The 22500-nt window shown below is 39.6% G+C and overlaps 3 protein-coding genes across 8 annotated transcripts in view; 2 read left to right on the top strand and 1 right to left on the bottom strand.

Moving 5' to 3' along the window:
- The window catches only part of LOC125039119 (proteasomal ubiquitin receptor ADRM1-like), a 10312-nt gene extending 470 nt beyond the window's left edge, over nucleotides 1-9842 (top strand). Inside the window, exons 2-9 of one of the 2 annotated variants that reach the window (XM_047632862.1) lie at nucleotides 5130-5261; nucleotides 5521-5637; nucleotides 7136-7374; nucleotides 7606-7730; nucleotides 7885-8028; nucleotides 8151-8308; nucleotides 8622-8744; nucleotides 9048-9842. In XM_047632862.1, the coding sequence (XP_047488818.1) occupies nucleotides 5130-5261; nucleotides 5521-5637; nucleotides 7136-7374; nucleotides 7606-7730; nucleotides 7885-8028; nucleotides 8151-8308; nucleotides 8622-8744; nucleotides 9048-9164 (1155 nt within the window). In that variant the 3' untranslated portion in view covers nucleotides 9165-9842. Of the gene's footprint in view, nucleotides 1-5129; nucleotides 5262-5520; nucleotides 5638-7135; nucleotides 7375-7602; nucleotides 7731-7884; nucleotides 8029-8150; nucleotides 8309-8621; nucleotides 8745-9047 lie in introns of both variants that reach the window. The other variant, XM_047632861.1, reaches the window with a different exon arrangement.
- A 3950-nt stretch (nucleotides 9843-13792) lies between these two features.
- On the bottom strand, nucleotides 13793-20106 carry LOC125039180 (AH receptor-interacting protein-like). The gene is made up of 6 exons (XM_047632959.1): nucleotides 19927-20106; nucleotides 19017-19196; nucleotides 18354-18531; nucleotides 17746-17932; nucleotides 17106-17248; nucleotides 13793-15132 (listed from the first exon to the last, which is right to left on the bottom strand). Exons 1-6 carry the CDS (start codon nucleotides 19999-20001, stop codon nucleotides 14924-14926), a joined length of 972 nt encoding a protein of 323 aa, XP_047488915.1. The 5' UTR covers nucleotides 20002-20106; the 3' UTR covers nucleotides 13793-14923.
- Nucleotides 20107-20970: 864 nt separating this feature from the next.
- Nucleotides 20971-22500, top strand: part of LOC125038963 (ubiquitin-fold modifier-conjugating enzyme 1) — a 4704-nt gene continuing 3174 nt past the window's right edge. Inside the window, exons 1-2 of one of the 5 annotated variants that reach the window (XM_047632669.1) lie at nucleotides 20971-21090; nucleotides 21506-21642. In XM_047632669.1, coding sequence (XP_047488625.1) covers nucleotides 21520-21642 — 123 coding nt within the window. In that variant the 5' untranslated portion in view covers nucleotides 20971-21090; nucleotides 21506-21519. Of the gene's footprint in view, nucleotides 21202-21502; nucleotides 21643-22500 lie in introns of all 5 variants that reach the window. The other 4 variants (XM_047632668.1, XM_047632670.1, XM_047632672.1 and 1 more) reach the window with 4 other exon arrangements.

Below are 22500 nucleotides of genomic sequence, written 5' to 3'. Positions count from 1 at the left end.
AGTAAAACGAGATGCTGGGTGTTTGTTTTTTTCCCTTTTTTTTTATGTGTGTTTTTCTTGTAAGGTAAATAAAGACGCTACGTTTTTTTAAATTTGTGTTTTGTGTTTACATTTTTTTCTGTTTTTTGTTTTTTTGTTGTTTTTTTTTGTGTATTTTTCGAGGATTTCGCCCCGTGTTCGTGGAAATTATTCCGCGGATGATCTGGAATATTTTGGGGATTGGTATTATTCTAGTTGACGCTTTCTAAGAGTTTCGGTTTCGCGCAGAGGACAGAATGGCCGAAAATAAGACGCTCCATCTATTTTATTGCCTTTGTAAGGTGGTAAGAGAGTTGTGCAACTCGTAACAACTTGTCAAAATGTAACGACGCAATAATAATCAAAGAGAAAAACTACATTCACAAATATATGGAATAATCTTCGAAGGCTGAAAGTAACGTCAAAAGTTTAAAAAATGCGATGCAACAAATGCCGCAGAGAGAGCAAGACCAGGGCTAGGAGTCCAGGGACGGAGCCTCCGATAGGGAATTACGGTGGTCGAATGGGGGCCCAGGGACGGAGAGGCCACGAGTTGGTGAGGTTCGGTTCGTACAGCGATGTTTGCGGGTTTCGCAGGAAAGGCCGGCGTAGTAGGGCTTAATCTCCGAGGGTGCGGTCACTTTGTAAATGCTACCAATACTTTCATGTAGATCATTTGCAGTGGAATAGGATAAGAGGTTCGTGTATTTGAAAGCGTCGATCACCGAAAGAAAGAATATTATTTGCAAGATTGGATGATCGTGTGAAGCTTATAAATGACCTTATTGTGTACAGGATGGTATTTCTTGACAATGCCGATCCACTCACCTGAGATGAGATGAGTCTAATCCCCTGGCAAACTTTTTGTTTTAAGTTTGGTATGCACGGCAAGGTAGAGCTTATCTTGGGCTCCGAGTGACACTGCGATCCTTTGCCTTTGGTTGTTGCATTGCCATTCGTGTCTGCAGATTATTTCTTGTACCGATGATTGCAGCTCTTTGTCCTCTACAAGAATAGCATCTTCAATTTGCATCCATGCTGTAAAGATTTACCCTTGTCTCTTTCTCTTTCTCTCTACTCTCTGTTTCCCCTTTCTCTCATTTTGGTAAGTATTTATAAACCAATACGTGTGGAGTGTCACCCTCTTCATGCCCATTGGTACCCAGGCCAAAGCCATCTGCATGTATTTAGGCAGGATAGAGCTTTTGGACAACCTTCATGGTGACTTATCTTAAAGAGAGGAACTGGTCTGAGCTCTTATCTTGCCAGAATGAATGGGGCAGAGGTTTGTTGGCCTCTGCCCAAGTGCAGTTGCTTGATGCCATGACACTATCGTGTTGGATTCATTTATAGGTCATCTGTCATTGCATATGTCAAGTTTCTAGTGGATTTGGATAAAATGTTAATCTATATGGCACTGAGCTAGGTCACACTGAAGCTAATATTCTTGTAGACGAAAAAGTGTTTGTTGTTAGTACAAGAAATAATGTGTATATGCAGATGGTAACACCATAAATTAAGGGAAAAGATTGTGGAAAGCACCACTCTGTACCCCAGAGTTTCAGCTCTATCTTGCCATGCATACTGACATGAAGACAGTGTTTGCTGGGGGTGTTGGGGGCATACCTAGTCACAGCAACTTAGATTGCTGAATAAATCTTGTGACATGGTGTGGTTAATGTTACCGAGAGAAATGCAGAAAGATAGAGGAAAACAGAGTAATAAAACACAGGTACAGCTGTAGCGACCTCCTTTTCACTGTGAAATGACAAAAATATCGGCTGCCTGTCAGCGCTCGGAGACTAAGTCCACAACACCCTCACACAGCTCTTAATGTCGTGTTTTCTGTAATTGGGCATAAAGTGCTAATAAAGGGGGAGAGTGTGTCCGTACTGTAGAGATTACCGGAAAGAATAAAGGTCAGTTAAGAGGAGAGTTGTGCTTTGAAAGACAGTGTGTGGTTTCCAGACAAGGACGGCATCAAGTGATTGCTATGGCCTCCTCCAGCAAAGGCAAATAATCCTCCAACATTGGGAAAGATAGAGCTTGGACTGGTCTCTTATTTGGTGACAGATTGCCAATAAGATGTAAAAGCCCACTATATATGGAGGTAGTTAGCTGACCATTCCTGCGGCTATTGCACAGTGTTTTATCTTTTTGTTAGTCTTTATTCTGCCCTCTTCCTTTTCATCTTTCACCCTCCTCTCTCTCTTTCCCCCCTCTCCCCTCTCTCTCTCCCATCTCCCCTCTCTCTCCCCCATCTGCCCTCTCTCTCCCCCATCTGCCCTCTCTCTCCCTCATCTCCCCTCTCTCTCCTCCATCTCCCTCTCTCTCCCCCATCTGCCCTCTCTCTCCCCCATCTCCCCTCTCTCTCCCCCATCTCCCCTCTCTCTCCCCCATCTGCCCTCTCTCTCCCCCATCTCCCCTCTCTCTCCTCCATCTCCCTCTCTCTCCCCCATCTCCCCTCTCTCTCCCCCATCTCCCCTCTCTCTCCCCCATCTCCCCTCTCTCTCCCCCATCTGCCCTCTCTCTCCCCCATCTCCCCTCTCTCTCCCCCATCTCCCCTCTCTCTCCCCCATCTCCCCTCTCTCTCCCCCATCTCCCCTCTCTCTCCCCCATCTGCCCTCTCTCTCCCCCATCTGCCCTCTCTCTCCCCCATCTGCCCTCTCTCTCCCTCATCTCCCCTCTCTCTCCTCCATTTCCCTCTCTCTCCCCCATCTGCCCTCTCTCTCCCCCATCTCCCCTCTCTCTCCCCCATCTCCCCTCTCTCTCCCCCATCTCCCCTCTCTCTCCCCCATCTCCCCTCTCTCTCCTCCATCTCCCTCTCTCTCCCCCATCTCCCCTCTCTCTCCCCCATCTCCCCTCTCTCTCCCCCATCTCCCCTCTCTCTCCCCCATCTGCCCTCTCTCTCCCCCATCTGCCCTCTCTCTCCCCCATCTCCCTCTCTCTCACCCATCTCCCCTCTCTCTCCCCCATCTCCCCTCTCTCTCCCTTATTCTGTCTCCCACTCTCTTTCCCTTTCCTGTCTCTCTCTCCCTCTCCCCCTTCTCCCTCTCCCTCTCTCTCTCCCCCCCTCTCCCTCTCTCTCTCCCCCCCTCTCCCTCTTCCCCCCTCTCCCTCTCCCTTATTCTGTCTCCCACTCTCCCTTATTCTGTCTCCCACTCTCCCTTATTCTGTCTCCCACTCTCCCTTATTCTGTCTCCCACTCTCCCTTATTCTGTCTCCCACTCTCCCTTATTCTGTCTCCCACTCTCCCTTATTCTGTCTCCCACTCTCCCTTATTCTGTCTCCCACTCTCCCTTATTCTGTCTCCCACTCTCCCTTATTCTGTCTCCCACTCTCCCTTATTCTGTCTCCCACTCTCCCTTATTCTGTCTCCCACTCTCCCTTATTCTGTCTCCCACTCTCCCTTATTCTGTCTCCCACTCTCCCTTATTCTGTCTCCCACTCTCCCTTATTCTGTCTCCCACTCTCCCTTATTCTGTCTCCCACTCTCCCTTATTCTGTCTCCCACTCTCCCTTATTCTGTCTCCCACTCTCCCTTATTCTGTCTCCCACTCTCCCTTATTCTGTCTCCCACTCTCCCTTATTCTGTCTCCCACTCTCCCTTATTCTGTCTCCCACTCTCCCTTATTCTGTCTCCCACTCTCCCTTATTCTGTCTCCCACTCTCCCTTATTCTGTCTCCCACTCTCCCTTATTCTGTCTCCCACTCTCCCTTATTCTGTCTCCCACTCTCCCTTATTCTGTCTCCCACTCTCCCTTTCCCGTCTCCCACTCTCCCTTTCCCGTCTCCCACTCTCCCTTTCCCGTCTCCCACTCTCCCTTTCCCGTCTCCCACTCTCCCTTTCCCGTCTCCCACTCTCCCTTTCCCGTCTCCCACTCTCCCTTTCCCGTCTCCCACTCTCCCTTTCCCGTCTCCCACTCTCCCTTTCCCGTCTCCCACTCTCCCTTTCCCGTCTCCCACTCTCCCTTTCCCGTCTCCCACTCTCCCTTTCCCGTCTCCCACTCTCCCTTTCCCGTCTCCCACTCTCCCTTTCCCGTCTCCCACTCTCCCTTTCCCGTCTCCCACTCTCCCTTTCCCGTCTCCCACTCTCCCTTTCCCGTCTCCCACTCTCCCTTTCCCGTCTCCCACTCTCCCTTTCCCGTCTCCCACTCTCCCTTTCCCGTCTCCCACTCTCCCTTTCCCGTCTCCCACTCTCCCTTTCCCGTCTCCCTCTCTCCCTTTCCCGTCTCCCACTCTCCCTTTCCCGTCTCCCACTCTCCCTTTCCCGTCTCTCTCTCTCTCTCCCTCTCCCCCCCCTCTCCCCCCTCTTCCCTCTCTCCTCTCTCTCTCCGCTCTCCCTCTCCCTTATTCTGTCTCCCACTCTCCCTTTCTCATCTCTCTCTCTCTCTCTCTCTCTCTCTCTCTCTCTCTCTCTCTCTCTCTCTCTCTCTCTCTCTCTCTCTCTCTCTCTCTCCCTCCCTCCCTCCCTCCCTCCCTCCCTCCCTCCCTCCCTCCCTCCCCCCTCTCCCTCTCCCTTATTCTGTCTCCCCCTCTCCCTTTCTCGTCTCTCTCTCTCTCTCTCTCTCTCTCCCCCCCCTCTCCCTCTCCCTTATTCTGTCTCCCACTCTCCCTTTCTCGTCTCTCTCTCTCTCTCCCCCCTCTCCCTCTCCCTTATTCTGTCTCCCACTCTCCCTTTCTCGTCTCTCTCTCTCTCTCTCTCTCTCTCTCTCTCTCTCTCTCTCTCTCTCTCTCTCTCTCTCTCTCTCTCTCTCTCTCTCTCTCTCTCTCTCTCTCTCTCTCTCCCCCACTCTCCCACTCTCCCACTCTCCCACTCTCACTCCCTCATTTTCTTACACACACACGTGTATTTTGTATGCGAGTCCTCAAAGAAGGTATCCAAGGGGGGACAGTATTTAGGGAATGATTCATCATCTTTTTTTCTTCTTTTTTTTTTTTTTTAATATATATATTTTTTGTTATTTTTATTATTATTATTTTTTTTTTATGCTTGTCTTTCTTTTTAACATTAATCATAAAGAATGCCCCTTTTATTCCAGATGTATTTCTTTTATTATATGCAAAGAGTAATCATACTAAAGAATCTGCCGTCATTTTCCACTTGACAGGCCGGGAAGATGTACATGAAGGGCAACATGGTCCATCCCGACAAGAGGAAGGGGCAGGTGTACTTGTACCAGGCGGACGACGCCCTGATGCACTTCTGCTGGAAGGACCGAGGCACGGGGACGGTCGAGGAGGTAAGCGCAGGCTCTGGGGGGCGCCCTAGTTCCCCGTCATGTCTCCGTCGTGTCTTGACCTTTTTGAGGGGTTGATTCCGTAATTTTTTTGGGTTCTGTTAGTGTTATAGTTGGATTTGATAATGATGGTACGATTGTGATTATCGTTATCATTCTTATGAATTGTTATTATTTTGCTCAAATTTCCTGAGCACCTTGTCAGCCACTTGAAATTTTACTTCATAATAACCTCTGTTCGTGTTTCTTCACGTCCTATCAGGACCTGATTATCTTCCCTGATGACTGCGAGTACAAGCGGGTGAGCCAGTGCACAACTGGACGTGTGTTCGTCCTCAAGTTCAAGTCTTCAAGCCGTCGTCTCTTCTTCTGGCTGCAGGTGGGTTTCCTACTTTTTGAGTCAGCATCTCTTTCTTCTCCATTCATCTCTCTCTTTCTCTCTTTCTCCTCTCTCTCTTTCTCTCTTTCTCCTCTCTCTCTCTTTCTCTTCTCTCTTTCTCCTCTCTCTCTCTTTCTCTTCTCTCTCTCTTTCTCTTCTCTCTCTCTTTCTCCTCTCTCTCTCTTTCTCCTCTCTCTCTCTTTCTCCTCTCTCTCTCTTTCTCCTCTCTCTCTCTTTCTCCTCTCTCTCTCTTTCTCCTCTCTCTCTCTTTCTCCTCTCTCTCTCTTTCTCCTCTCTCTCTCTTTCTCCTCTCTCTCTCTTTCTCCTCTCTCTCTCTTTCTCCTCTCTCTCTCTCTCTCTCTCTCTCTCTCTCTCTCTCTCTCTCTCTCTCTCTCTCTCTCTCTCTCTCTCTCTCTCTCTCTCTCTCTCTCTCTATCTCTCTCTATCTCTCTCTCTCTCTCTCTCTCTCTCTCTCTCTCTCTCTCTTCTCCTCTCTCTCTCTCTCTCTCTCTCTCTCTCTCTCTCTCTCTCTCTCTCTCTCTCTCTCTCTCTCTCTCTCTCTCTCTCTCTCTCTCTCTCTCTCTCTCTCTCTCTCTCTCTCTCTCTCTCTCTCTCTCTCTCTCTCTCTCTCTCTCTCTCTCTCTCTCTCTCTCTCTCTCTTCTCTCTCTCTCTCTCTCTCTCTCTCTCTCTCTTCTCCTCTCTCTCTCTCTCTCTCCTCTCTCTCTCTTTCTCCTCTCTCTCTCTCTCTCTCTCTCTCTCTCTCTCTCTCTCTCTCTCTCTCTCTCTCTCTCTCTCTCTCTCTCTCTCTCTCTCTCTCTCTCTCTCTCTCTCTCTCTCTTTCTCTCTCTCTCTCTCTCTCTCTCTCTCTCTCTCTCTCTCTCTCTCTCTCTCTCTCTCTCTCTCTCTCTCTCTCTCTCTCTCTCTCTCTCTCTCTCTCTCTCTCTCTCTCTCTCTCTCTCTCTCTCTCTCTCTCTCTCTCTCTTTCTCTCTCTTTCTCTTTTCTCTCTTTTCTCTTCTTTCTCTTTTCTCTTTTTCTCTCTTTCTCTTTTTCTCTTTTCTCTTTTTCTCTTTTCTCTTTTCTCTTTTTCTCTTTTTCTCTCTTTCTCTTTTTCTCTCTTTCTCTCTTTTCCTCTTTTTCTCTCTCTCTTCCTCTCTCTTTCTCTCTCTCTCTCTCTCTCTCTCTCTCTCTCTCTCTCTCTCTCTCTCTCTCTCTCTCTCTCTCTCTCTCTCTCTCTCTCTCTCTCTCTCTCTATATATATATATATATATATATATACATATATATATATATATATATATATATACATATATATATATATATATATATATATATATATATACATATATATATATATATATATATATATATATATATAATCTTTTTCCTTCACTCTCACTCTTTTATGCAAAAATGGAAAAGTGGTAGTGATACTTGCAAGCCACAGCAGCCAACCAGCCATGTTAACTCTCTGACATGCCAAACCCTTCGTCCCGCAGGAGCCCAAGAGTGACAAAGACGAGGACAATGCCCGCAAGGTCAATGAGCTGCTCAACAACCCCCCAACACCCAATTCGCAGAGATCAACAGGCTCCACCCCCAACCCAGTCCTGAGCTCGGACATCTCCAACCTGCGAGAGTCGGACATCCACAATCTGTTTGGCAACATCTCGCAGCAGCAGTTGATGCAAATTCTGGGCAGTGGCATGTCCAGCCTTGCCACGCTGCTTGGCCCAGGGTTAGAGACTTTGGTTTACTATATGTGGGGTGCTACAGTGCTCTTTTGGGTACTGAATTTGCAGTAGAAGGTCAAAAATATAAATGTGATGGTGTAACTTCTATTGTTAGTTGAAGCCCATCTCCTCAATCTGTGCATTTGTGCCATTGGTGGGTTTTTGTCACAAAGTCTAAAGTAGTTCCTTTTTAGTTTTGGTTTCAATTTAGATTGTCAGTGATCTCTTTACAGTAGGTCTGGCAGCGGTGGGAGCCGCAGTGGCAGTGGAAACAGCAGCAGTACTACCTCGACAACGACCAGGGCATCCACCACCCCCTCTACCACCACCACCTCTACCCCAGCTCCCACCCCAGCTCAGGGTAAGTTCCTCTATAAATATCTCAGTAACTTTGCTCTTTGCAAAAGTTATGGTGGGTTCATAAAAGTGATTACTGGTTCAGAGTGGTATTCTATGATCTGAAAAGGGTGGCTCCCTTTTTTATTATGGCTGAAGTGCATGCAACACCATTGCAGACTCAGCCCCAGGGAGCAACACGGAAACTAGCAGTGCTACCTCAGCATCTGGAAATGTTGTGCCGATCCAGTTGTCGGACTTGCAGAACATTTTGTCAGGGATCTCTGTACCCCCTGATGCCTCTGGGTCACCACGAGTTCCAGGTGAGAGCACTTTTGTTGGTTTTGAGTCATAAGGTTTGCAATTTTTCCAAACTACCGAAACAGGTCTTCAGTATTTCTGCCAAGATGAAAATTAACTGAGCTTTCTATTTCCTAAATTTCAGTGGATTTGAGTTCAGCCATGACGGCTGAAGCTTTGCAGCCAATCCTGACCAACGAAGACTTTGTCAACCAGCTGCGCCCATATCTTCCAGCTACATCTGATGGACTGCCGCCCACTGAGCAGCTGCGGGGCACGGTCACGTCCCCCCAGTTCCAACAGGTAGGCAGGCAAATTTTTTATTTGAACTTGTATAGATTGTTTACTTATTTATTATCATCTTTTAGGAACAATGAAGTATGATTGTTGTCCAGAATATCAAAGTATTCTTATGTTTTAGATAGAACAAGAATTCCAAAATGCAGTTTAAAGCTTTTTGGAACTTTTGCATTTGTTTGGGGCTCTGGCAAAAAATCATAGTCCTAAAACTAGAAGCATACACGATTTATAAAGTTTAAACCACTAGGAAAAAGGCAGGCAGCTGAACATAAGGAAAACACCCTAGTTCATCATGCGAATTTATACCCCATTCCAGGCTGTAAGCTTGTTCAGCAGTGCTCTGCAGTCTGGGCAGCTAGGTCCGCTGATCAACCAGTTCGGCCTGGGTGAAGACGCCGTGCTGGCCGCTGCTTCCTGCGACATGGAAGCATTCATCAAGGTGAGTGGCAGTAGTTGTTTGTGCAAGAAGTGTTGTCGGAATTGAGCTTGGTAATATGCAAAGGAATGATAAATTAGTCGGACACGTGGAGCGTCTTTGTAAGAAGAAAGTTATAAATGCTAAGATTCTTGTAATCACAGAAATGTTTTCCTAGTAAACAGATGAATCTGCTGAAAAACTGTCAACAAAGTAATTTTTATTTAAGATTGAAATTCCTGGTTTATGTTGCTTAATAAAATGATTTGTTGGTTTGTTTGCTTGATAGAATATTTATGTATACTGAGATTACGTACATAATTCCAGGCTCTGGGCAAGAAGAAGAACAAGGAAGAAGGGAGTAAAAAGGAGGAGGAGAAGAAGAAAGAAGAGAAGGGCAAAGACCAGGACAAGGATGAAGATGATGCCATGTCTGTGGACTAACAGACTTCCTTGCAAGGGCATTGCAGATGACCTCAGACTAGAGTTCAATATTTTATGGGTTATTTTATAACATAGGAACTTTTTCAATAATTATTTTTCTTTATTCAGAAGTTGGCCAGTGCAATGTTCCTGTATGTTGTGTATGGTGGCATGTGGCATGTAAGATTAATAATAATGATAATAATAATAATAATAATAATAATTATAATTATAATTATAAGTAAATCTGTTTCCTACAGAGCAATGCCATTAGGAAGGCAAGTTAAATTTTAATGCATCCTTGCCTCCACATTTCTATGCATTTGAGAACTTATAAAGACTTTATGTTTGGTTAGTGATTTCTTTTTACCCCAAGCGTGTGTTGTTGTGTAGGTAAGACTTGAACCACCACTCACTTGACTGATGTATGGACAGTTAATGTTTCCCAGTGTAAACTAAGAGATTTTCTTTATTTTCCTTTTGTAACTCAATATAGCAAACTACGCAATATGAAATGTACACATCAGGTCTGTCTTAGTCTTTTTGGAGAAGTTTGACTATTTTGCAAGTTATTGCCATGTTATTTGATTTATCAGAGAAGGATTTCTTTTCATGAGCCAGCTGTTAATGACTGTATAGATTATGCTCTTTCATTGGTTTACATCTTTCTACTCCTGATAATAAAATGTCCATAGACAAGTTCTGTTTTATTAGTCCTTTGAGAAGCTCTTTCAGCATTAGAAACGGAAAAGATTTTTGGGTAAAAGATTCGGTAAATCTCAGGAGGTTCATACCTCTTGTTCTGTAGTTGGTTGACTGTCTGACACAAAAATAAGAAATTATCAGAATTCAGAATATGCCCCAGCTCTTTTCTTATATAGAGAGAAATAAAAACATACTATGGCAAAACCTTTCTTTAACCCCTTGGTGACAGGTGAAGAAAACTAAAAAAAAACTACGCTCTGGCGTACAGCCGCACGCCACATTTAAGCGGTTTGTTTTCATGTCTATAGACGTAACCCGTCATTAAGGGGCTATGACAGAATAACTAACTTTACCACATCCCTCCAGTTTTATTATCTTGCTGTCTAAATGCCAGAAAGTCTTAATTTCACTATGAGTATGCGGGGGAAGCAGATGATTGTTTAAAAAATATAGTATTAAGGTCTTGTAATCTTGTAGATCTTTATACTGTGGATGTATGACTGAGAACTCAGACTTGGTTCATCCTGTCTACTCACCAGAAGTCATGCTAATGATCTTAGCCATTAATTTAGTAAATAATTACCTCCTTCCAAACCCCCCTAATAACTTGATCGTTGTTGTTGTGGGGGGCTTAGGAGACAGACTGGGGCTCAGTGTAGGGATCACCCCTGCCTTGGACCTCAGCCCTCACCTCAAAAAATTTTGCATGGTCTTTTCTTCTCCCCCTCTCCTTTTCCTTCTCTTCTTCATCTCCTTCTGTCCACTTCCCAAGTTGTGAAAGCCATGCTGAAAGGATGAAAGGATGAAAGGCTGGCTTTGTGTCAGTCATGAACAGCCTCCGGGAGCCATGGGCATGGTATTACCTCTGTTAGTCGCCTAATCTTAACATTTATGGAGACCTTGAGGTGTAGACCGTTTCCTCTCCCCATTCATCATTCTTCCTTGTCTACCCCCACCACCCTTCTGGCTACTCTTCATCCTTATTGTCCTTCTCCCAACAGCACTACCTCTCTCCATACTACCCCATCTTCCTCCCACCCTTGTACTTTTGCTGCTTCAACCTCTGCAAACCTTTTGATGAGTACCCTTTTTGGCCCAGCCAACTGGAAATGATTCTTTATGATTCACCCAACAGCCCTGTACTCTATTCCCTTCTCTTTCAATGATGTCTCCAAGAACAGGTAGGCAAAGTTTCCTCACTGGCAAACCTATTCCTGCCCAGCCTCACTCCTCCCTTAATACTTATACCATTACTGTTTCCGTCTCTCTGACTTAATTGTCCTTTCTATGACAAGGACTGGTCAGACTGTGAAAATGACTTGTTTGCATGCCTCATCAACTATGATGCAGTGGCAGTCTAGTTCTACAATGTAAGTCCTACACCAATATTGCCAAAATTAGCTTCTGTAGACACGACCTCCCCCATGAAGTTTATGCTAGTGTCAGTGTCAGAAATGTTGCCATTTTAGCCACCCAGCCAAACACTGTTGCTCCACAGCCTGCTGCCCTCTATGTGCCCAATCTGGTCATGACCATTTAAATTGCTTTGCTTATTCATGCATGTGTACCAGTTGTGGTGGCTCCCATTATGTATTTTATAAGAGCTGCACTGCCTACAAGCACAAATCTGAGGTAACAATTCTCAAATTTAAACTAGGCCTCACTCTACGTAAGGCCAGATGAGAAGTGCACTGACGAGGTTTTCCTTTTTTTACCCATTTCCAAACCGTACTTTGCTCTGCTCCCCTTCCATCTTCTCAAGAAGTCTCGGCATCTCCCCCAGTATCGCTTCCCTCCACCCTGAACCATCCTGTCTCTACCCCCCCCCCCCCCCCCCGGTCAAATTCCTTGTGTCACAACAATGTCCCCCAGATACCTCCCCTTCTGATATTCTTCTTGACACTTCACCACCTTTCCGTTGCCTTATCTCATCCTCTAGATTCTTCTACTTCTCCAACTACCATTTCTACCCATGTTACCCATTGTTTTGAAATGACTCTTCTGTAGTTTTCCTTATACAGTGTTACTCTCCCTTCCTTGGACACACACGGTAGTTGGGTTTGGAAGTCTGAGATACAAAGATTTTCTTGTGAGGAGCAGAAAAAGAGGGGATGGGTGTAGGAGAGTACATCGTAGGAGATGGGGTGGAATGCTTAGGTGAGGGGGAAGAGTAGGCATTGGTTGAGATTCCAGTATCTGGATTTAGGCTGGAAAAGGAATTTGGCTAAGGGGTAGAGGGAGTATAGGTAGGATAGTTCAGGGAAGAGATGCTGTGTCAACTTCAGAAGATGGGAGGGGAGTGGAGTGAAGGACAGTGTTGGAAAAGGTAGAAAGAGAAAAACCTCATCAGCATACTTCCCTTCTGGCTTCACATAGAGTGAGGCCGTTTAAATCTGAGAACTGCTACCTCAGATTCAATCTTGTAGACAAGGGAGCTCCTAGAAAATACATTATGGGAACCAACCACAACTGCCACAGTGTGTGACGGACCAGGTTGGGAAACAGGCTGTGGAGTGACAAACATTTCTGACATTGACAGGGAAGTGAGTGATATGATGCCACTGCATCAACAAGTCAGGTCTTTCTCACAGTCTGACCAGACCCCTCTAATTCCTTGCTCGTTGTTGCTGTGGGGGGCTTAGGAGGCAGAGACTGAGGCCCTGCCTTGGACCCTAGCCCTTGCATCAAATAATTTTGCAGGATCTTTGCTTCTCCCTCTTTCCTTTTCCTTCTCTTCTTCATCCCTTTCTTCTGTCCACTTACCCAAACTGTTAACTCATATTTATCCTGTTTGCTAAAATACTTTACCACGATGCTATGTGACTGTTGATGTCTGGTACATTTGTTTGTTGTGACCATTGACCATTCTGGAAATCCACAAACATCACCTTGTGAACCAAGAAACTTTCTTACCCATGCCCCACCCTTGCCCCACCCTATCGGAATATTTTGTATATAGCACTAATGATCTTATCGGAATATTTTGTATATATCACTAATGATCTTAGAAGATGTGGCAGAAAATTTTCACTAAATAAAATACAGGACAGTCAGGAAGGAAGACGGAAGCAAATATTATGGGAGGAGTGAGGCTGGGCAGGAATAGGAACTTTGCCTACCTGTTTTTGGAGACATTGTTGGAAGAGAAGGGTATTGTCAAAATAAGGGGCTGTAGGGGGAAGTGCAAAGAATTGATCCCACATGGCTGGGGCAAAAAAAGTTCTTAAAAGGCTTTCAGAGGTAAAAGTAGATGGAAGGGAGGAAGATGGGGTAGTGTGTAGTGAGCTAGTAAAATGGGGAGGAGGACAATAAGGATGAAGAGTAGTAATGAGGGGGAAGGGGATAGACAATGGTAGACAATTATACAGGTAATATAATTAAATACCATACAAACATAAAATGATGGTAAGCCATCAGACCAATTGCATTTATTAAACATTTTGTTAATTCAAGCTTTCATCTCTAACATAAACAACAATACTTCACTTTGGTGCACTACTACCATGAGATAGAGTGCATTAATATAAATACATCAGAACTCATGTTGAGGATGAAGGTTTAAAATGACAAAGCAGTTAATAAATGTATTGTTGGACATTTGGTCTGAGAACAACTTTGGACACATATACCTTCAAATGAATATACCTTCAAATGAACTTTTACATATGAAATACTAATGACAACTTGGAAATTCCATGTTATAAGCAACCAATGACTACATAAATTCTTAATTTAAAAATTCCCCATTGGAGTATAACCAATATGACTAGTATTATGCAAAGTATTTTTAATGCTACTTTTTAGATATACATGGAATACTTTTTCACAGCAAATACATATATTTTCTCATCCCCACTAATGTGCTCTGTGCATCAGGTATGAAAAACTCGAATTATAATATATAACTTTGACAACTCTGACTGCAGGGTAAATCATACATTCAATTATGATAAAATCTTTATCTTTTCAAAGGGATTTTGGTTCATCAAGTACATGTACTGAATATATTTTTGACATAAAATAGATATAGAATATACATATAAATACATATACAAATCTTTTCAATATTTTTATTACTTTACAGTATTTTCAGGTACAAAATTATGCTTTCAAATATTCATTACACTCACAATGTATACATGGAAATGTATTAAACACTAAGTATGTATAATATAAAGCAATGCTATGACATACTCAGCAAAATATACCAATAAATGAAGTTTTGTTCATTAACAATGACTATATATAGTAAAATATTGGCACATAAAATATAATAACACCATTCATATTGGCTAAAACAATTATGCCATTAATTAATTTATTAGAAGACTTTTAAAATGAATTCTATCATATGAATAATAACATATTCCTAAACACTAGTATATTGATCTTTGTAAGTATATCTTATGACTATGTTATTCATACATCACAATAAATGACTGACGGTCAAGACCTGATGTGTGGAAGGGAAGTGTGGGACAAGCTTCTTAGAAAACTACTTAAAGACACTGAATATCAGGATTTACATGTGCATTACTCAATGACTCATGCACCTGTGCACACAAGTACACAAGCACACATGCATGCATAGATGTGCCCACACGCACACGCACTCTCAAACACATTACCTAAAGTTCATTTTCTGAAGACAAAAGGATATACGACATGACCAAAAGGCCTAAAAGTAGAACCTCTTTCTAAAATCGGTATGGGTGTGGTTTGCATTTATTTTTCTATGCTTCGTGAGCACAAATGTGACCTAATGCTATATCAATATCATAAACATTCACCAAATATGCTTTTTGAATGCAGTATATACTTGTAGCAGAAAGATGGTTAAAAGCATCTTCTTGCTAAAGACACAATTTTCAGGTGCATAGTTATATACACAAATAAACTTTAAATAAATGGAGGAAAATTAGCAGCATGTCAACCGCAGCCAATTCTTCCTCTTTCCGATCAAACAAATAACTACAATTTGTTGCAAAGACACATATCACCATATATAACACATCATACAATTTTTGTTTTATCATGAAATGCAGAACACAGATGCTTGTCCCTTAGTATATGAACTAAGATGAGGTGAACATTTTACTGTAGATATTCTTATCTTGTGCCGTCTTCTCCTTCTCCATCTTGGCCAATTGTGCGAGAAGCTTCTTGCATCCTGCGGCAACACCAGAATCAAGTCGGGCCGCCTTTTCCAGGTCTCTCTTTGCCTCCTCTGGGCTGAAGACTTCAACGTAAGCGCGGCCGCGGCGGAAGAGGGCCTTCACATTGTCTGTTGTTTTAATGTGTAAATATAAATATAGATAAATATTTTACATATATACATAATGCTTACACACACACACACACACACACACACACACACACACACACACACACACACACACACACACACACACACACACACACACACACACACACACACACACACACACGCACACACACACACACACATACACACACATATAATTTTTATATATGTATATAATGTTTATATATATGTGTATATATAATGTTTAAAATCATGTACATATATAATTTTTATATATAAAATGTTTAAATATATGTATATATATAATTTTTATATAGATGTTTATATAGATATTTATAGATATTTATATATATGTATATATAATGTTTATATAGATATTTATATATAATGCTTATATATTTATATGTATATATAATGCTTATATATATATTTATATGTATATATAATGCTTATATATATATTTATATGTATATATAATGCTTATATATATATTTATATGTATATATAATGCTTATATATATATTTATATGTATATATAATGCTTATATATATATTTATATGTATATATAATGCTTATATATATATATTTATATGTATATATAATGCTTATATATATATTTATATGTATATATAATGCTTATATATATATTTATATGTATATATAATGCTTATATATATATTTATATGTATATATAATGCTTATATATATATTTATATGTATATATAATGCTTATATATATATTTATATGTATATATAATGCTTATATATATATTTATATGTATATATAATGCTTATATATATATTTATATGTATATATAATGCTTATATATAATTTATATGTATATATAATGCTTATATATATATTTATATGTATATATAATGCTTATATATATATTTATATGTATATATAATGCTTATATATATATGTATATATAATGCTTATATATATATATATATATATTATTATATATATATATATGTATATATAATGCTTATATATATGTATATATAATGTTTATATATATGTATATATAATGTTTATATATATGTATATATAATGTTTATATATATGTATATATAATGTTTATATATATGTATATATAATGTTTATATATATGTATATATTATATGTTATATATATATATATATATATATGTATATATAATGTTTATATATATGTATATATAATATTTATATATTTGTATATATAATATTTATATATTTGTATATATGATGTTTATATATATTTATATATAATGTTTATATATATTTATATATAATGTTTATATATATTTATATATAATGTTTATATATATTTATATATAATGTTTATATATATGTATATAAAATGTTTATATATATGTATATATAATGTTTATATATACATATATATATGAATATATAATGTTTATATATATGTATATATAATGTTTATATATATGTATATATAATGTTTATATATAAGTGTATATATATAATGTATATATAATGTTTATATATATATATATGTATATATAATGTATTTATATATAATGTTTATATATATATAATGTTTATATATATATAATGTTTATATATATATAATGTTTATATATATGTGTATATAGAATGTTTATATATATGCATATATAATGTTGCACTGCCTAGCAATTGCAAAGAAAGACTAATGTACACACAAGGCAGTTGTGTAATACCAAGTAATAAATACAAGAAAGAGACAGTAAGAAAGAAAGAAAAAGAAGGAAAGAAGGAAGAAGGAAAGAAAGAAAGAAAGAAAGAAGAAAGAAAGAAAGAAAGAAAGAAAGAAAGAAAGAAAGAAAGAAAGAAAGAAAGAAAGAAAGAAAGAAAGAAAGAAAGAAAGAATGAAAGAAAGAAAGAAAGAAAGAAAGAAAGAAAGAAAGAAAGAAAGAAAGAAAGAAAGAAAGAAAGAAAGAAGGAAAGAAAGAAAGGTGGCAGATGTAACTCTACTTACCAGGGTCCTTGTCCAGCACAGTAGTACAGTGTTCAATGACAGTATAGTATTCTCCCTGTAGCAACTGGCACTGCGCATAGTTTAAGAGTAGCGGCTTTTTCATTTCATTCAGTTTGTTCCATTCCTCATCATTTGGCTTTTCTCTGGGATGGGAGGAAAAGAAGTTTTAGACGAGGAGGTCAGTCTCCATATTTCCCACATTCTTAAACATGCCTTATGCTGGCCAGCTTTCCCAGAGACCGCCTAACCCTGCACCCTGATAAGATTTTATTTAATTTCCATTTCCATGTTCTTACCGGCCTTACCCTTTACCATACCTTCCCCTTCTCTCCAACTTTAGACCTAAACGTGAAGACCATGAGGATTTCCAAATTGTCTCATCTTTTGGTAAACCCATTTTGTATATAGTGGGTTTTTCTACCAATGATGATAGTGGCAATTACTATCTCACTGTTAACATAAATCCAACTTTACAGAATCACCAGAAAAGGCATAAGCTTGTACTTCTTACAAATCTGTTACCACTTTTTCACCAATCATCACTTTACACAATTAAGTGTGTAATAAAATTGAAAGCATGCATGTCTCCATACTTCACATCCATAGCTGCTATTACATACATCAAAAGAAGAGCCATCACCTTAACATGAGCTGCTCTAATCTGCCGAGGGCTTCAGAATATTTCGTACTCGCTTCTTTGTAGTCACCCTCCTTGTAATGTGTGTTGCCCTCCTCTCTCAGGGCCGGGATGCTGCTTATTCGCTCACTCTCGTTCATGGCCCAAAACTCTTTCTGATATGAATTGGGAGATTCCACCTTGAAGAGATCTAGCAAGGGGAGAAACAAAGGTTAGGCCTTATACATGTTCTAGGCAGTGGAAGGACAACATCTTTTGGGGATCCAGAAGGACAAATATTAGGCTCAACCACACCCCTTGTGAACTGGAAGAATAATCCTTCAGCTCTGCTACTTCTTTTGGGGAGTGGGTACACAAACATGGGCTCTTGCAAATCCTTTAAGATTGGAAGGAATTTAAACAAACAAACTTTACATTATGAACAACACAAACATGAAAAGCAAATTCAACTTCCAATTATATAAAAACCTATTTCCAAAAGGACACAATAAAACTCATTCAACATCAAACTTACTTTAGCACAGAACATAAACTTTCCTGCAGACTTAGAATTAATGGAATACAAACACAAAATACAAAATGAAGAAAGTGGATCCAAAAAGCACACCTACCAATAGTGAAAGTGAGATTCCTTGGTGTCTTCACTAAGTCATCTAAGTCCGCAAATCCTAGGCCCTCTTTGAAGCCCATGCCGCAGCAGTGGTGGGGCTTCTTCTCTTTCTTCTGTGGTGTGCCTTTGCAATAGGCATCACGGAGGGTTTTGGACACCAGGGGATAGGAAGTTAATAACTGCAGAAACGGAATTGAAAGATTAGGGCCAAAACAAAGACTGAGAGAAATCATTCATGCTCAAATGCTCATCTGTGAAAGTAATTCTGCCTTTTTGATAGTCTGTTTCTGTTCTTGTTTTGCTCTTCCTTACTTTATAGACTCATATTCTTTATCTTTTCTTTTCTCTCTGTATCTTTCGTTCTCTCTATCTCTCCCATCTCTTCCTCCACCCTGTTATGTATTCTTAACTCCCTCCTTCCTTATCTATGAATCTCTTCATATCTGTTTCCTGGTTCACCCTTCCTCCCTCTAATCTTCCCTTCACCCTTTTCACTTTCTCATCCTTCCTCTCTCTCTCTCCTTTCCACTAGTTTTCTCTCCCTTCTAACTTTCCTTACTCCTCCCATTTCTCTTCATCTTGCACTTTCCTTCTCCCATTCTCTCCTTCCTTCTTTTGCTTCCCCTCTCTCTTCCTTCCTCCATGATCAAATAGAATCACTCACCGACTTATCTACAGTAAAAGCAGCAACTTCCCCGGGCAACATGGTACGAATGCAAGCTTCCCAGACTTCAAGCTTAAACTTCTTGCCCAGAATAAGTTCCACAGGATTTTTCCAGTCATGGCTGTTATCAATGACAACTGGGGTCTCTTCATATGTTTCAGTTTTCAGGTGAAAAGTGACCTGGCAGGAAAGAAACATGACACATTTAAGGATTAATCTTATCAATATGAATGTTAATGAATTTTTCTAAAGATTAATGGCCAGTTTATTTAAAATATGTGAGGCCCAACACAATTCATATTCATATATACAGACATGCATATACACAGAAATAAATGCATATCTGTCTATCTATCTGATAGTTATACATTTATCTATTTATCTGTCCAGTAGATATGCACATCTAGACTGATAGATACATATTTATTACTGAGTATAAGCATGACTATACAGTGAATATTCAGTAGGTCAGGCCTGCACAATCTTAACAAATTGGCTGTTAGAAGGCATTTTTATTATCTTAAATTAACTCCCTTATAAAATAATTATTTGAGTGTACAAGGTTTGAGGGTTCATTACCCTTACACCAAATACAATAATAACAAAGAAGAAGACATGTAGACTAGAAATTATTGGAAATAATTATGGTTCACAAAAAACTACCTTACAATATTTATAAAAATCACATTTCATGCTCAGATGTCATGGAAAACAATTTCATAACTGGCTTGTCCTATCAAATATAATACAAATCTGAGAATTAGAATAAAAGAATCAAGCTTTTAAAAGGCAGTACATAATAAAACGCCAAGCAAATTCCAGTCATAATAGACGTATTCTACAGGTTATCAGAAGTCGATATTTGACAGGCCGTCTCCATCAATAAACACCGGTGAAATAAAGCTCTAACCTTCGTCCCATCCAGATAGCCAGCATCCCCTTTCCCTGGGTGCACCACCGTCTTTTTAATGAGCTTATCGTCCATCCCAGCCGACGGAATCTCACAGAACGGCAGAAGAATTCCCGAAGTGCTAGCAGAAGACGCAGGACATTCGGCCGAGATGGGAGCTGGAACGTAAACATTGCCTGTTCGATCGGGTGGTCTTGGCTTCGTTTGTGTGTTTTTGCAATTTATGAATCAGTTTCCGTAAAAAAAAAAGAAGATAATTCAATACTGTGTGATATTTCAGTCATTTGATTTTTAGGATTTTGATTTGTCTTTGATTCTATAATAGAGTTTCTTTTTATATCTATATGTAATTATGATAGGGAATGACTTTCCTTCGGACAAATTATGTCTAAAATAAGTTTACCTGTCCAGAATATTCTCACTAATTACGGTACACAATACAACAGTCCCATTACAAAGCATGGGACAGATATATTTTCGAGCACCTCTGTAAAAATGGAACTTGTTGCATATAAATTCATGTACGACAGGCAACAAAATATAAGTATTGTTGAATATATAATAGACTGTCAAATACACCTATCTTTATTATTAGTGTATATTTAATATTCTTCCTAATATATTTTGAAGCTACATAAAAACAAGTCTGTGTTCAAAGTTAAAAAAAAAGGAAAAATAAAAATCTTTGCGTCCCTATCCCTGTTGTAAGTTGTCAAAAAGCTTATACCAAATAAGCGAAAAACCTTACTATTATGCTGGTTTGATGTTTAAATGGGATGTTTGTATCCACAGTGGAGATACATAATAATGACAAAATAAGAGTATATGAAATTAGTTTAATATTTCCATACAGAAGAATTTCTGTTATTAGAAATAGTTACATATTGTACAGCACAGAAACTCCTTCAACAAACTAACCATGAAAAAAAGTAAAATATGACAACTGTTAACAACTAACCACAGATAAAAAATCCTTCAGATTACCCTCAACATGAAATACAAACACATACATAAAAAAAAAGGAAAAAAGAAAAATCTTTGCGTCCCTATCCCTGTTGTAAGTTGATTTCACTGGGGCAGCAGAAGGTTTGGTTCACCTCGACATGGCAACACTGCCAGAGTGTCAACACGGAGGCGCCTGAGAAAGTTTCGCAGCAGCTGTCGGTGAGGCCTCGGGCTTTGCCCTTTTTCTTCCCTAATTTACGCCTCTTCGCCTGCTCACACGGAGAAGACTTGGGGTTTGTTGTTGCTTCTCCTCAGTTTCTGTACTTTGAGGTAGGACAGTTGCTGAGAAGTGTGGGGAGAGGACTGTCTCATATACGTTTTTATTTCTTTCCCTTTTTAACGTGGTTTGTATAGACACCTATATTAGATTTTTGTTTTACGTTACCGGCACTACAAAGTATTGTCAACTGCTACCATTCTTTTCACGAAAATCTTGGTGTATTATGTGACTGTCTCTGTATATCCCTACACCATTATATATCCTCCTAGTATTACTTCAAGTCTAACTGGAAATGATATAAAATATACAGATTTCGACAGGTTTTTGAGCAATAAATCCTAATTGCTTCAGCAGGAAATATCACAAGGATGGTGGACGAAGCAACTAGGAAGACTCTGGCCTCCATCCCGCTGCTGAGGACGAAGGCCGGCCCCAGAGACAAGGACGCCTGGGTTGTGCGCCTGAAGGAGGAGTATCAGGCGCTCATCAAGGTAGATCATTAAGGCGCTCATTAAGGTAGATCCCAGGGGAGGGTTTGTAGAGTGCTGTATTGAAGATCTTTGGTTGAGGGAAAAAAGGCTAATAATGAGAGTAAATAAGTAGATAAATAAATATAGAACATGAATATATATATATATATATATATATTTAGAAAAGGTATGAATGAGAATTAATATCTTCACAATACAAGAGATGTATTTGGCCGGTTTCGATTCTATCTTCGTCAGAAATTCATGTATTTCTGACAAAGATAGAATCGAAACCGGTCAAATACATCTCTTGTATTGTGAAGATATTCATTCTCATTCATACTTTTTCTACATTTGTCAACATGAATGCGGTTCATATATATATATATATATATATATATATATATATATATATATATACACATATATATACATATATATATACATATATATATACATATATATATACATATATACACATATATATACATATATATATACATATATACATATATATATATATATATATATATATATATATATATATATATATATATATATAATCTATATCTCTCTATATGTATCTATATCTATATACATACATATGTATATGTATATGTATAAATATATTTATATCTATCTGTCTATCTGTCTGTCTATTTATTTATCTCTCTATATTTATTTAATTATTTATTTATTTATTTACTAGATATGAGAGTAAGTAAGGGAGCTACAATTTTATAATATTTTTTGTCGTGAAAGGATGTCCCAGAGTACAGCATCAGCCCATTGGATCCAGATGCTTCAGGGCCCAAAATCCGGGCATTACACTTATGTAACTGGACACTGTTGGGTGGGTGGCTGGGTGTAAACAAACAG

The sequence above is a fragment of the Penaeus chinensis genome, chromosome 26, assembly GCF_019202785.1.
Source record: "Penaeus chinensis breed Huanghai No. 1 chromosome 26, ASM1920278v2, whole genome shotgun sequence".
Classification (NCBI taxonomy): domain Eukaryota; kingdom Metazoa; phylum Arthropoda; class Malacostraca; order Decapoda; family Penaeidae; genus Penaeus; species Penaeus chinensis.
This window is presented reverse-complemented; position numbering and strand designations above follow the sequence as displayed.